Source organism: Dysidea avara, chromosome 13, assembly GCF_963678975.1.
Source record: "Dysidea avara chromosome 13, odDysAvar1.4, whole genome shotgun sequence".
Taxonomy (NCBI): domain Eukaryota; kingdom Metazoa; phylum Porifera; class Demospongiae; order Dictyoceratida; family Dysideidae; genus Dysidea; species Dysidea avara.
In genome coordinates this window covers 15,045,899-15,059,845 of record NC_089284.1, presented here as the reverse complement: position 1 = coordinate 15,059,845, position 13,947 = coordinate 15,045,899, and the positions used below count along the sequence as shown (strand labels likewise).

The following is a 13,947-nucleotide window of genomic DNA, read 5'->3' as shown; positions in this document are numbered from 1 at the left end:
TTTTTGAAATTTGAATGATACGAGATTGAATCTGAGAACATTTTCAAAGGAAATTGTGTAAGCATTGCCATTAATAATAACTACACAAGTAGAGAATTGCTGCCAGATGGGTAAAATCTAACTACAACTGGGAAAACAGTGTGACCAGCAGGGCCGCCCACAGGGGGGGGGGGGGGGGAGGGGGGCAACTGGGGCATTTTGCCCCGGGCCCCAGGAGGCCCCATGAAGGGCCCCCTGAATACCTGTTTAAAAGATCGATATACTCTAATAGAGCAGTCAGATCTAAATACTCTAATAGAGTAGTCACAGTATTCTTCAGAGGAGCAGTGTAGCAAGCTTATAGATAAGGAGATATGGTTGGTGATGGGTAGTTATTGTCATTGCCAGCAGGTTGTGACCTTTTTTTTTTTTTGGTCTTCACCTTACAACTTGGGTGAAGGGCCCCACTTTAACTCTTTGCCCTGGGCCTCTTAATTTCTCTGGGCGGCCCTGGTGACCAGCATGCTTTCAGAGTTGCAATGGCCCGCATTGAACATTAGAAGACAAATTTCAAGGCTCTCTATCTTATACCAAGGACTATACACAATTCAGTTTCACTAGAAATACCTACCTATATTACAGCCACTACCACCACACCCTTCACTAGATTTCAACATTATTTTCACTTCAATATACCTACTGCTAGAAGTAATTATTATCATAATAGTTACTTTCTAAAATCCTTTCGTGATTGGAACTTACTACCCATTTCTGCTATAGAAGCTGCTACTCTAGATAATTTTACTAATCAACTACGTAAGTTATTAATTGTATAATCAAGTTATATTATCGTAACTTTTTTTTTTCTTTTTTATTGTAATATATGCACTATAACTCACTGATTGATTATAACTAGCAATTATATGTATGTACTGTATGCTGTAACTTATTATTTATGAATAGTAATTGTAATCAACACATACACTGTTTATTATTAGTAACTGTAACATACACAATGTAGCATACATACTTTAACTTATTGATTGTAACGTGTTCTGTGATTTACATCCTAGGCAAACCAGCTGTGCTGCCTGCCTAGTAATTAATAATAAAGAATAATAAAGAATAAAGATGAATCAAGCCTTTTAAACAGACCAATTATTATTATTATTATTGTATAATTGTAAACCTCATATGCATGAGTATAATACAATACGTGACCAGATTTGCGAAAAGGGTTCTTCCACACATATCCAATTCTATACATTTGGAAGACCATAACTTTGTGTTCAAGAAACATAAAATCCTGAAATTTTCTCCACTTATTAAGTTATGTTGGTGCTCACTACTGACCCAATTTGAAGCCAATAGTATTTTCTAATCTGAAGTTATGAATCATCAAAGTTGGTAAATTGGTTGTATGTGGAAGACCCCTTTTCACAAATCAGGTCACATATGTCGTAATAAAATTTGTGAGTAACACTTTAAAAAGTCAAGAGATTGTGCTGATACTATATAATCGGGTAAATTATTCCATAACTGTATGACATTAGGATAGAAACTAAACTTGTATGCATCAATGGTAACTGGTTGAATGAACTTTAAGTGATTGCCCCTTGTGGCTTGTGTATGTAACTTGGAAGTGATAAATTTACACATTCATAGATGATTTTATAGAAGGTATGCAAACATAGTTCTTTAATATTCGAGTTTTGACACTGTTCCAATTCAGTGAGTTGAGCATATCAGTGACACTACTTGTCCGAGAATAATTTGACAATACAAATCATGCAGCATGTCTCTGTGCACTCTCTAGCTTATTAATTGTATACATCTGATATGAGGAGCCCATACTGACACAGCATATTCAAGAATTGGTTTAACATTATGTTAAATAAAGATCAACTTTTTTTTTCTCTGACAAGATCTGAAGTTTCTGCAGAGAAATACCAGTGCTGAGTTTGCTTTCTTACAGGTGGAATCGACATGTGCATTGAAAGACAACTTGGAATCAATTGTAATTCCGAGATACTTGGATGAGTTAACTGAAATGAGACTTTGATTATGTAAAGTGTACTGTGTTGTTATTGGGTTACTTTTAAGTGTTACTGCTAAAACCATGCATTTATCAATGTTCAGCTTCATCTTCCATATTCTCTCCCATTCTTCAATGGTGTATAAGTCATTTTGTAAAGTTCTAGAGTCAGCTTGCAACTCAATTTGTCTGTACAATATACAATCATCTGCATGCAAACGACATGATGGTGTTATTTGACTAGAAATACCGTTAATATAAATTAAGGGCCCCAGTACTGTACCCTGTGGAACACCACTCAATACTTCAGCAGGGCTTGAATAGCATCCACCACATACAACGTGTTGAATATGGGAAGATAAAAATACTGATATCCAACTTAAATTTGAATTTCTAATACCGTAGTGGTCAAGTTTTAATAGTAAATGATGATGAGATACATGGTCGAATGCCTTACTATATAATCTAGTAAAATTATGTCACATTGGCTTCTATCATTTAAGCTAACAGCTATAGATCATGAACTGTTTGTAAGAGTTGAAGCTCAGCTGAGTGCTCTTTTCGGAAACCAAGCTGATCAGGTGATAGAATATTGTAAGTGTCAAGGTGAGACATATGTTACTATAAATTTCATGTTCAATACATTTGCTACAAAAAGAAGTCAAGGACACAGGTCTGTAGTTAGAAGGATTCTTTCTGTCACCTTTCTTGAATATTGGACACACAATTGCTTTCTTCCAATCTGCTGGTACAATACCTTGGTGTAAAGAAGCAGAGAACAGGAGTTGAAGGCAAGGTGAAACTTCCATCAGCTAATAATTTCAATAATTTTGGTGGGATTTTATCAGGACCTGAAGATTTTGAAGGATCTAACTCATTCAAAAGTTTGACAATGCCAGAAGTATTGATTTCAATTGTAGAGATGTCTGGGTAAGGACTTGTTCCCAAGTCAGGTAGAGCAGAGCCATCATCTCTGGTGAATATAGAGGAAAACTGTGAATTTAAGATTTCTGGTTATCAGTGTATAGCAAGTGTTGTTTTTCATCAATGTACTTATTCCACATGTAGTGATCCGACTTTTTTTACACACTGCACATTATTTTTTTTGGGTATATATAACAGTGATCCAATCATAATGGCTTGATATAATGGTACAGTTTTTTTTCTTTTTCCCACTCAAATAGGGATCTTGAATGGAATTGAACATATATAAAGCTCTTCTACATTCCCTCTGCATCTTTCGCTTTATTTCTTTAAAAGCATGCCAATGAACAGGTAAATTAGCTGTGACAGCACAATTATAGCTTCTTTGATCATATAATTATGCTAAGACAAAATTTCATTATAATTCTCAGCATATTGATCAACTAAAGAGTAAAAGTGAAGGGAGGGGGGGGGCCTCAGCCCCCAAATCCCCCCTCCCCCCGCCCCTGGCTACTACCTATCCTAGAGAACACTGCAATAATCATCAGGGATCCCCATCAACAATTTCTCATTAACAGAATACATATAGATAAATGTATAGCTATAGAGTAGCAAGATGGATTAGCTAAAGCTGATTATCAAGACACACGGTAGTGTGTCGTGCGGCCCAAGAAGCCGGCGCCCAACACCCGTGAGTATATTGACAGGAAGAAAGAAAACGCAATTTTCGCACCTCCGTAGCTCTGTGCTGCCTTGATGAAACAAGACGAATTTTGCTGTGAACACTCCCTCCACTTTCAGCACTCCACATTCCAAATTAGAGCGAAATCGCTTCAAGCGTTCCCGAGATATTCGACTTCAAAAATTGGCTTAGTTTCTTCGTTTTTTTTCTTCTTACTTTTCTTCCTCTTTTCGCACACTTACAAAAACTGCTATAAAACGCGAACGCCATATCCGATTGCCTTGAAATTTGGCACACAGAAGGGGGGTATAAAGGCGAATCTCTGTACCACCTTTCGCTAGGATACGATAAACCGGCAAAGAGTTATGATCGATTATTCACGACAAATAACACCAATATGTTGTCACGCCTACAGGGTAAACCGCGTATGGGAAGAAGCTGAAAATCGGTGGGTGATTCGGTTAACTATTGAACCTCAAACCTTTTGTGGTTTGAAAGAAATCGAGCTAAAAACCAGGAAGATACAACGAAAAAACCAACAGCGTGTAACAATTATGCAATCGAGATTAGCTAAAATAAAAAAACGACTACTTGCCACGCCTACCAGATAAACCGCTTGGGGTATTGCTTTGAATATAGCTGTATAGATGGAATAATCATCTTAGAAAGGTTCTTCAATGGTGTAGAAGAATCAGACTTAAAGCCACGCACGAAATCCAACTTAGTGCTGCAAGTGCGAGATCGAAATACTCTAATAGAGCAGTCATCCTAATAGAGCAGTCACCCTGAAGAGAATTCAAGAGATCAGCTAGAAACAAGTAACCTGTATAGAGATCAGCTAGAAACCAGTCACCCTGTAGAGAGATCAGCTACAAACAATTCACCCTGTAGAGAGATCAGCTAGAAGAAGTTACCTTGTAGGGAGTTCATGCAACTATGCATGGAAAGGGATAGTTCAGCTAGAAGAAACCACCTTGTAGGGTTCAGCTACAAAGAAACTACCATGTAGAGAGTTCAACTACAAACAAATCGCCCTGTAGAGAGATCAATAGAAGAAGTTACCTTGTAGAGAGTTCAGCTACAAAGAAACCATCATGTAGAGAGTTCAGCTGCAAATAAATCACCTGTAGAGAGTTCAGCTACAAACAAATCTCCCTGTATAGAGATCAGCTAGAAGAAGTTTCCTTGTAGAGAATTCAGCTACAAACAAATCACCCTCTAGAAAGATCAGCTAGAAGAAGTCACCTTGTAGAGAGTTCAGTTACAAAGAAACCATCATGTAGAGAGTTCAGCTGCAAACAAATCTCCTTGTAGAAAGATTAGCTAGAAGAAGTCACCTTGTAGAGAGTTCAGCTACAAAGAACCATCATGTAGAGAGTTCAGCTGCAAACAAATCACCTGTAGAGAGTTCAGCTGCAAACAAATCACCTGTAGAGAGTTCAGCTACAAACAAATCTCCCTGTAGAAAGATCAGCTAGAAGAAGTTACCTTGTAGAGAGTTCAGCTACAAAGAACATCATGTAGAGAATTCAGCTGCAAACAAATCACCTGTAGAGAGTTAAGCTACAAACAAATCTCCCTGTAGAGAGATCAGCTAGAAGAAGTTTCCTTGTAGAGAGTTCAGCTACAAACAAATCACCCTGTAGAAAGATCAGCTAGAAGAAGTTACCTTGTGGAGAGTTCAGCTACAAAGAAACCATCATGTAGAGAGTTCGGCTGCAAACAAATCACCTGTAGAGAGTTCAGCTACAAACAAATCTCCCTGTAGAGAGATCAGCTAGAAGAAATTACCTTGTAGAGAGTTCAGTTAAAAAGAAACCACCATGTACAGAGTTCAGCTTCAAAGAAATCACCCTGTAGAAAATCCAGCCACAAACAAATTGCCCTGTAGAAAGATCAGTTAGAAGAAGTTACCTGGTAGAGAGTTCAGCTACAAAGAAACCATTCTGTAAAGAGCTCAGCTACAAACAAATCACCTGCACAGAATTCAGCTACAAACAAATCACCCTGTAGAGAGATCAGCTAGAAGAAGTTACCTTGTAGATAGTTCAGCTACAAACAAGTCACCCTGTAGAGAGATCAGCTAGAAGAAGTTACCTTGTAGATTGTTCAGCTACAAACAATTCACCCTGTAGAGAGGGCAGCAAGAAGAAGTCACCTTGTAGAGTGTTCAGTTACAAAGAAACCACCATGGAGAGTTCTGTAATAAATATATGTATTATATATATAATTTGTACATTTACTGAAATATTTAAAGTACATCTGCTTCATCTTTTCTTCTTCCTGTGGTAAAGAAAAAAAAGACAGGTTAGAAAAGTCCCAAAGCCGGTCATAGGCCGGCTTTGTGGTATACAAATACAAAAAGAAATGAAATCTAATCCAAAACAGCCAAGCTGTAAAAAAAAAAACAGATCAAAAAGGCTATGGTGAAAAAAGATGTGAAATCCAAGGTGGCGGCCAAAAAATAGCTGTGATGGTAGGTTAATGGTAAAAATTTAAAAAACGGCAATTTAGGTGAATTTTTTGCCAAGACCAAGCGGCACAAAAATTCACCTGAATTGTCGTTATTAAAATTTTTACCATTAACCTACCATCACAGCCATTTCTTGGCCGCCACCTTGGATTTCACATCTTTTTTCACCATAGCCTTTTTGAGGGCCGCACTGTTTTTTTACAGCTTGGCTGTTTTGGATTAGATACTATTATTAGGGAGTTAGCTAAGCATGATCAGTCTGCATGCTGTCATGCATGGGACATATATTGCTGCAGAGTGGGCCAATTCAATTCAGTTAATATTGAGATTACACTGCTAGTCATTCTGTAATCAGCTTTAGCTGGTCCATCTTGTTAATCTATATGATTGTATTCTGTCAATGAGAAATTGTTGATGGGGATCCCTGATGATTATTGCAGTGTGCATACTCTAGTATAGGTAGTAGGCTTAGCAAATTATATAGTGTAGCTGATCATCTAGCGTATATGCCACATCCCTGTGATGCATAAGCATAGCAACCCCGGGGGGGGGGGCCCTTGCGATTTTCTGATTGTAAATTCGAAAAAGATCGAGGTACTCTAATAGAGCAGTCAGTTACTCTAATAAAGCAATCACAGTATTCAGAATAGTGTAGCAAACTATGAAGTTGTGAATAAGGATTTTTATGTATATATTTAGTGTAGGACGCCATTCTTAGCAGGTGATGACCTTTTCTTTTCTTATCTTTTTTTTTATTTTTATTATTATTATTATTATTGTTACTGAGCAGACAGCACAGCTGATATGCTCAGGAAAAGAAAAGCAATCATAAAATGAATTTAGCTACGTAGTTACAAAGATTACAGTTATTGAGTTCTATACAATGTTTGCAGTTCCGCTGAAAAAGAGTTTATGCTCTTCAAGACCAAAGTATGTCTTGCTACGCGTATATGCTGTGATGCCCAGTATCACTTTGCTTACTTACACAGTAATTGATCAATCATCACTTGGCAAACCGGGCGAACGGAAGCTGGTTGTATATGTCGGCGAGCGCCTCTCAGTGCGGAACAGATATAAGCCAGGGAGGTATGTATACGCCGGTTAGTCCATCGGGAACTGTCCATGCATGCAGTTAAACTTTGTCCAGTCGTGCAGCTGAATGTAGTGGACAATTTTGGCAACTGATACTTCAGCCTAGATTCAGCATTCTCTTCGGATTTTCAAGGTACACATTTCAGCTAGTGCATGTCATGTGTAGCTACTCGTAAGGATCCCTCGGGATCCCTCAGCAAAGCTAACTCAAGCACGGCCTGCCCTGTTGCCTTATTTTGTAGTAGTACTATCACGGACTGATGTCAAGTGATTGCATGTTTGACTTAACCAGGCGAGCGTGCGGCAGAAACAATCCTATGATGAAACCATGCTGCCTTTGCCTTGAGCACCAAGAGAGGTTTCCTGTGTTCAAGAACAATGGTCTGCCCACATTATGCACACATGAGCATCGAGGCGATGGGGGTGAAAAGTGATGTAGGACTTTTCTTTTGTGAGAGGATGAGAAACAATTAATTAAGCCTCAAAACTGATTAGGATAAACTTAATATATAGCTATAGACGGTTTCTCATGCATCCTTGACTGAAATAGCATGTAGTGCGGGTTTGTTCTAGCTATTTGACAAGATAGCTGAATGAGTTAGCTCATGCATAGCCTCACATAACTCAGAAGGCAATTTCTTATAGTTAAAATTTTGCTCAATAGCTGAATTCAGCTATATATAGCTAGCACATGGCACAAAATCATTGATGTGGTGTAAAATAAATGGTGATGTAGGTGAGGATGAGAAACCATAGGCTACAAGGAGCCATCAGTGTTGGGAGTAACGCGTTACTTATGTAACGCGTTACGTAATATTATTACTTTTGTGGTAACAAAGTAATATAACGAAATACGCTATGAAAACAGGTAATATAACGCAAGATACTTTACTTACAAACGTAATGCGTTACCTAAGTAATATAATTACTGTAACGAGTCTAATATTATTACTTAAAGTAACGAAGTTACTGATCTCGTTAGTAATCCTCTGAGTAACGCCTAACCACAACGAAGTAACGAGGCCTACTGAATGAAGCTTATTCACTAGCTTCTTACTTATAACCAAGATTTGCACATTGTCAAACAACGCAATCATGTCACGTGATAAGGTAGTAGTTTCACACGTGACAGCTTACGGCTGTGGACACAAAGTAATATAATATGTAATATTATTACAGTTACTTTATTTTATGGGTAATATGTAACTGTAACTAAATAGTTCAGTTGCAAGTAATATGTAATATGTAACTAGTTACTTTTACAAAGTAACTTGCCCAACACTGGAGCCATGCAGGTATATCGCATTGTCAGTTATCAGCCTTCACCAGCTGATCACAGAGTATGATTTATTATAACTATATATAGTTTGTAGAATCACCAGCTGTTGATATATACTGCATTCACACTTGTAGAACACTAACATGCATACATTGCACATAATCCACTTTTTACTTTTTTAGCAGTACACAATTATGTTTAGAAGTTGCATGATTTATACAAGAATAAAATAGCTACTGGTTTTCACACAATTTTATCATCTAGCTACATAATTATACTGGCTGTTATGCAAGGGTAATTATTCCCTATACTAAATGAGAATGTGAAAGCAACTTTAAAAGTGGCCTAGCAGGAAACACATTGTATTTGCAATCCATTTTCAATATAGACTACTAAAAATTGATTTTAAACAATGTATGGCTTTTGAAACACACAGCAAAGTCTACACAGGATGTGCCCTTTAGCAACTTCCACTTCCTGTAGTGAAGCCTTTCACTATATACTCTTGACACTACGTTACACATATAGGTGTACTTCTCCATTACAAATCAAAATGTATACATTGTCATAGTCAAATTAACGATATAGTATGATATTGTATAATTTTCTGCAGTGCCATACTATAAAAATCTATACTGCAATAAAAAAGATTGTCAGTGACTCTAATGGAGCAGTAGTGTAGCTTTTGACACAACTCTCATTTGTTTAAATATCACTAAGAATAGTCAACTGTTTTAGCTATTAGTTAGAAGTCTCATTAATAAAAGAGATATAAAATCATATAAGCATTGACAGATGAGGCAATAATTTTCCCAATGCTTTTACTTTCAAAATTTATTACAATATAGCAATTTAGGCAGTGCAAATGACATGGGAACTAAGGAATAAATATATTGAACATATAATTATGAGTGTAATAGGTTGAAATTTTGGGCACTGTAGCATAGCATAATAGGTAAAATTAATAGTAAAATTAATAGCATAATAGGCTGTTTCCTAACTCTAGATGAAAATTTTGTAGTAAGTATGTAAGCACAAGACAAGCATTGTATAGCCCTTCTTCTTGATATAAGCACATGAAAAGACAGCCTGCATGGTGGGCAAAAACTTCATCAATATACACACAAATTGCAGTAGTTTACATCAATAAGCTAAAGTGATATTGTGGTTTTATGAAGTATGCGCATTAACATTATTTAGCTTGAATACATCATCATCATGATCTTGATCCTAGTGTGGATTAGTTTGATCACCTTGATCACCAGTCAACATGTTCATGCCACCACGGTCATCACCATTAGCACTACCAGTGGTAGAAGCAATACTGAATGTTGCACAGGTGGAAAAAACTGTTCTTGTTCTTCATTATCCACTGCTTTACTCTATATGACCAGTAACACTGTAATCAACATTACATCAGAATCAGTTACACTAGAAGATAACATCAAAATGGGATCAGGTGATCTAAACAACATCACAATAACTGGTAATGGTGCTACCATCATGTGTAACAATAGTGGGGGTGTGTACTGTGAGTCATGTGATAATGTGGTCATTGAGGGGATCACATGGGACAGGTGTGGTGATCCTAATGGAACAAATATCGCAGGAGTGACATTTAATATCACTAGTAATATTTCACTGCTTAACAGTACTTTTCAACATTCTCAAATACGAGCTGTTTCATTATTGGAAGTACATGAAAATGTTTCAATTAAGCGCTGCAATTTTATTTCAAATGTTATGCCTCAACCAGTGGCAAAAGATTTTGGTGGCTTGTTTCTTGGAAGTTTAAGACTAGATACATTTAACAATTTACATCTAATCATTGTCAACTGCAATTTTATTAACAATGGATACACTGGCTCTGCTAACAACCTTGACTATCCCACAGCAGGTGGCCTAGTGATGGACATCACCACAGTTGTTAAGTATACTATTGCAATTGTTGATACTGCCTTCATTGATAACAATGTAGCAGCATTTATTACATCTGGTACATCTGGATCAATCAGTTTGTTACAAGTGAATGTACACAACAACAGCATTGGTGTATTTCCTTTTGGAGGGGGTATTACTTTCTCAAATTATGAGCCTTCAACCAACACGAATTTCTCCATTGGTTCTTCAGTATTTAGTGGTAATGTTGGTAGTAGCTTGTGGTTTAACATGAATGGGAATGTTACACGAGTTGTAATATACAATACAAAATTTACTGATAATGGACTAGCAGATACATGGCGTGGCAACATGGCTACCATTGGATTTATTTCTCAACTTAATACTGCACCAAAACATATTATGTTATACGATGTACTGATCAGCAATAACGTTATTGCAGCTGAAAGTGTGGACCACAAAACTGGAGCTATTTCTCTAGTAACAATAGGTGGAGATGTTAAGATGGAGATGAACAAAGTAATTCTGTCATCTAATCAGTATTTAGGACACGATGGTGGTGCTGTCTTCATACAATCCAGAGACAACTATCATAAAAAACAATTTTTTCTCCAAATAACAAGCTGCAAGTTTATTGACAATGCCTCTCCTGGTCATGGTTCAGCCTTGTATATTAACTCAAACCTGTTCAACTCTAATATAACAATAGCAGATACCATATTTGATCATAATTTTGGAGTTGGCAGCACAGTTTACATTACAAGTACTGGTTCTAGTGCAGCTGAAATACAACTAAGCAATTCAAACTTTACTAACAACATCGGTAGTTCGTTGTACATACCTTTTTGTCACCTGACCCTCCTGAATAAAGTAATATTTAAGAACAACAAAGCTGATAATGGAGCGGTGGTGTACCTACACCAAGGAAGTACAATTCACATTGATGGCACACATGCAGCAAACATATTATTTCTCAATAATACATCCACACAGTATGGAGGAGCCATATATGTGGATCTGCTATGTAATACTGAAGTGTACACTTTTACTTTCACTCGTTCCCCTACCGTCTTGTTTTCAAACAATTCGGCTGGTATTGCAGGTAATTCAATATATTTCAATGTCCCAAAATCTTGTGCTATAAATACAGATGTCAACAATTACACTTCTATTATGTTTGTACCATGCTCATTCAGCTATTTTCAACCAGCCAATGGTGAAGTGACCCACATCCCATGTGATTATGACTACACATTACTTAATGGTACTGGACCTCCCATAGTCACTTCACCACATGAAGTGAGATTATATTTCCCAAACAATGATGGCGTTAACATATCATCTAACTCTGATCACAACATTTACTACATAAAGAACAATATTCTTGGTCATGAGGTGGTCTTTAAAGGCGCTGTTTTTGACTATTTTGGCAAACCTGTGGAGCCGATACAGATAAGTGTGGAATGTATTGACTGCTTTTCAATACATTTGGTGGATGATAGTCACTTGTTAGTTGACAATACAACACAACTTAGTGTAAGTTTTATGGGACATAAAATTGATGGAAATGGTATAAACATGACTCTAAGCTTAAGGTCAGTGTTTTATTCGTTGCTTGAAATGAGCACAAGACATAGAGTAGGTGTCAAATTGATAGTAGAATTGTTGCCTTGCTCCCATCATCCTGGAAATATGTACAATGAAGAGAATGGTATGTGTGTCTGCTATCATCGTAACTTGGTCTTTTGTTATGACACTTACAATGAGATCAGAAGAGGTTACTGGTTTGGTAGTGTTGGAGGAACGCCAACTACCTCATTGTGTCCTAACCATTATTGTAACTTTGTTGATCGTAAGGAGACCAGACAAGGATATTTTGAATTACCAAGAACAATTAATGGTCAGTGTGATGATCACAGGTCAGGGACTGCTTGTGGAGAATGTGGTCCAGGACACACTCTAGCATATGACTCTACTGACTGTATCAGTGTAGACCATTGTAGTACTGGAATGACAGTGTTAGTGGTAGTGTTGACCTGTTTGTATTGGATTGTACTGGTAGTTGGTGTGTTTAGTTTAATGTACTTCAACTTTCAGATATCATCAGGATATGTGTATGGGATAATCTATTACTACAGTATGGTGGGTATCTTGTTGGATAATAATCCATACATTTCAGATGGTGCTTTTCAATTTGTTTCTATCCTATCAAGTTTTGCACAACTATCTCCACAATTTCTTGGACAACTTTGCTTTGTAAAAGGATTAAGTGGAATAGACCAATTATTTATCCACTACTCTCATGCTGTTGCTGTTTCAATACTGACATTGGTAATTGTACTGGCAGCTAGATGTTCAATAAGAGTGACGGTGTATATCAGTAGATGTATCATTCATGTTATCTGTCTTCTCCTATTACTATCTTACACGTCATTAACATCCACTTCACTACAACTACTACAGCCGCTCAAATTTACAGACATCAATAGAATGTTTACATACGCATCTCCAAACATCGAGTATTTCTATGGTCGTCATGCCATATATGGTATTGTGGCAGTGATCTGTGAACTAGTTGTAGGGATTGGTTTACCATTGTTGTTATTGTTGGAGCCATTGTTAAGTAGGAAAATTAACTTCATCAAGATCAAACCATTACTGGATCAGTTTCAAGGATGCTACAAGGACAAGTATCGCTGGTTTGCTGCTTATTATCTGATATGTCGTCAAGTGATCATGTTAATTGTGTTTGTAGGTAACAGTAACTATTACAGCATGTTGTACTATTTGCAAACAGCTTGTATGTTCATTGCCATGATCCATATTTGGATCCAACCTTATCAAGACGAGTCATTAAATGCACTAGATGGACTAAGTTTATTGATCATGGTGCTCATTGTAAATGTTAACATTTTTTCATTTTTACAAAACTCAGCAACTGAGATATCATTAGTCTTAGTAATACTTCCTCTGTTTCTATTCTGCATCACTAAAATTAGGAAAATAATTTGGTCTTTTATCAAGAAAGAGAGACTCTGTGAGTATGGTCAAATGGAAAATCCTGATGAAAGGCTGCACCTAATAGGACAGTAAGTTTGTAGGCTCATAAAGCAATAATTATACTGGTAACTGGATATATCTGTTTTACAGGAATGCGATATTGTACGCCTATGACAGAGTTGATGACCACAACTGAACACCTCAATTAACAGTGACATTCATTTGTTGCACGCACTATAGCTAATTGTATAATCAACTTATGTTGTAATAATCAGAGTTGTTTCCCATGCAGACATGTACATAATATTATACACACCATGGATGAATGTAGCAAGTATTCAGTTATGTTATGTTGAGCTAAAAGGATATAACTTATGATAACTAATTATCACACAGTAAGGTAGTTGGTAGCACTGTACAATAGTATAGAATTGTGCAGTTTGTCTCAAAAAAAAAAAAAAAAAAAATTGCTCGAAAACCATGCAACGTCAACTTTCCTTTGTGACAACTTTGTAGTACTGGTTAGGTATAACCAAGACCAAATGAGTTTTCAGAGTGACCCAAAAGTCCTGACAAGAACTTCA

The 13,947-nt window shown here is 36.8% G+C and overlaps 1 protein-coding gene across 1 annotated transcript; it reads left to right on the top strand.

The window, feature by feature from the left end:
* The first annotated feature begins 9,850 nt into the window (after window positions 1-9,850).
* Window positions 9,851-13,690, top strand: LOC136242276 (uncharacterized). Its single transcript, XM_066033688.1, has 2 exons — window positions 9,851-13,452; window positions 13,514-13,690. Exons 1-2 carry the CDS (start codon window positions 9,851-9,853, stop codon window positions 13,557-13,559), a joined length of 3,648 nt encoding a protein of 1,215 aa, XP_065889760.1. The 3' UTR covers window positions 13,560-13,690.
* Window positions 13,691-13,947: the final 257 nt, after the last annotated feature.

What these genes read in the sequence shown, in the direction of transcription:
- LOC136242276 (XM_066033688.1), top strand. Translation starts at nt 9,851, where the DNA reads ATGACCAGTAACACTGTAATCAACATTACATCAGAATCAGTTACACTA. An exon ending in AGGCTGCACCTAATAGGACA is followed by an intron (nt 13,453 to 13,513) that starts GTAAGTTTGTAG and finishes TCTGTTTTACAG; the next exon opens with GAATGCGATATTGTACGCCT.